The sequence below is a fragment of the Myotis brandtii genome, unplaced genomic scaffold (assembly GCF_000412655.1).
Source record: "Myotis brandtii unplaced genomic scaffold, ASM41265v1 scaffold2049, whole genome shotgun sequence".
Taxonomy (NCBI): domain Eukaryota; kingdom Metazoa; phylum Chordata; class Mammalia; order Chiroptera; family Vespertilionidae; genus Myotis; species Myotis brandtii.
In genome coordinates, this window is record NW_005357632.1 from 95,694 (window position 1) to 98,207 (window position 2,514).

Below are 2,514 nucleotides of genomic sequence, written 5' to 3' on the forward strand. Positions count from 1 at the left end.
GATAGATAAATAGATAGATGATAGATAAATAGATAGATGATAGATAAATAGATAGATGATAGATAAATAGATAGATGATAGATAAATAGATAGATGATAGATAAATAGATAGATGATAGATAAATAGATAGATGATAGATAAATAGATAGATGATAGATAAATAGATAGATGATAGATAAATAGATAGATGATAGATAAATAGATAGATGATAGATAAATAGATAGATGATAGATAAATAGATAGATGATAGATAAATAGATAGATGATAGATAAATAGATAGATGATGGATAGATAGATAGATAGATGATAGATAGATAAATAGATGATAGAGAGATAATAAAAGATAGATGACAGATACATAGATGATAGATACATAATAAATAGATGATAGATAAATAGATGATAGCTAAGATAGATAGATAGATAGATAGATAGATAGATAGATAGATAGATAGAAGAGAGAGGGAGAGCTAGGAAGAGAGAAGAAGAGAGAGAGGAAGAGAGAGGAAGAGAAATGGAGAAAAAGAGAGATGAAGAGAGAGAAGAGAGAGAGGTGGAGAGAGAAGAGGGAGGGAGGGAGAGAGAGAGAGAGAGAGAGAGAGAGAGAGAGAGAGAGAAACAGAGAGAAGGAGGTATTGAGATTTATTTAAAGGGATTGCTCTTGGATTATAGGTGCTCTGCCTTGGAATCAAATGGTGACCTCCTGGTTCATAGGTCGATGCTCAACCACAGGCCGGGCTGTGTATTTTTCTTTGGTTGGTTGTTCGTTTTTTGCTGTTTTTTTTTTTTTTTGAGGCAAAGAACTGGGCAAAAAAGAGAAAGTTACCCAAGATGTCCAGATGCCTGAGAGAAGGAAACTTTTGTTCCAAGGACGAAGACAAAACGTCATTCCATCTATCCATCATCTATCTATCCATCCATTCATTAGTCATCTAATATGAATGTACACATTTATCATTTGATCTATCATCTACCTATCCATCCATCCATCATCCATCCATCCATCCATCCATCCACTCATCCATCCATCCATCCATCCATCCATCCATCCATCCATCCATCCATCCATCCATCCATCCATCCATCCATCCATCCATCCATCCATCCATCCATCCATCCATCCATCCATCCATCCATCCATCCATCCATCCATCCATCCATCCATCCATCCATCCATCCATCCATCCATCCATCCATCCATCCATCCATCCATCCATCCATCCATCCATCCATCCATCCATCCATCCATCCATCCATCCATCCATCCATCCATCCATCCATCCATCCATCCATCCATCCATCCATCCATCCATCCATCCATCCATCCATCCATCCATCCATCCATCCATCCATCCATCCATCCATCCATCCATCCATCCATCCATCCATCCATCCATCCATCCATCTCCATCCATCCAATATCTGTCCATCCATCATCCATCCATCCATCCATCCATCCATCTATCCATCCATGTATCTATCCTCTATATCAGCTACTTATCTACACATCTACCTACACATCAGGTCACCGACCTTTCTGTTTGCTTTCCCTCCTCCAGCCAAAGGCAGAAATGACCTGCAACGTGACCATCCAGGACTTGGATGCTGAGAAGTGCTACTCCTTTCGAGCCAGAGTGACCACCACGGAGCCCACCTATCCATCCCGCACAACCTACCCCAGCGACTGGTCGGAGGTGATCCACCAGCAGAGGGGGCAGCCACAAGGTAATAATGATCGTTCATCAACGATGAAATAGAACCACAAATTGGCTGCCTCCTGCACGCCCCCTACTGGGGATCGAGCCCACAACCCAGGCGTGTGCCCTTGACTGGGAATGGAACTGTGACCTCCTGGTTCCTAGGTTGATGCATATTGGAGAGATGGATGAATGGATGATGGACAGATGGGTAGATAGACAGATAGATGCATGTTGCATGGAGGAATGGATGGATGGATGGGAGGAATGGATGGATATATGGATGGATGGACAGATATTGGATAGATGGATGGATGGATGATGGATGGATGGATGGATAGACAGATAAATACATGTTGGGTAGATGGATGGATTGATGATGGATGGATGGACATATGTTGGATAAATGGATGAATGGATGATGGATGGATGTATAGACAGACAGATACATGTTGGGTAGATGGATGGATTGATGATGGATGGATGGACATATGTTGGATAGATGGATGAATGGATGATGGATGGATGGATAGACAGACAGATACATGTTGGGTAGATGGATGTATGTATGTATGATGGATGGATGGATGGATGGATGGATGATGGATGGATGGATGGATGGATAGATAGATACATGTTGGGTAGATGGATGATGGATAGGTGGATGGATGGACAGATATTGGATAGATGGATGAATAGATGTTGGATGAATGGATTGATAGACAGATACATGTTGGGTAGATGGATGGATGATGGATGGATGGATGGATGGATGATGGATGGATGGATGATGGATGGACAGATATTGGATGGA

The 2,514-nt window shown here is 41.6% G+C and overlaps 1 protein-coding gene across 1 annotated transcript in view; it reads left to right on the top strand.

Moving 5' to 3' along the window:
- Nucleotides 1-2,514, top strand: part of CRLF2 (cytokine receptor-like factor 2) — a gene marked incomplete at its 3' end in the record, with an annotated part of 15,008 nt that overhangs the window by 8,046 nt on the left and 4,448 nt on the right. Inside the window, exon 4 of the mRNA XM_014538908.1 lies at nt 1,563-1,728. Coding sequence (XP_014394394.1) covers nt 1,563-1,728 — 166 coding nt within the window. The remainder of the gene's footprint in view (nt 1-1,562; nt 1,729-2,514) is intronic.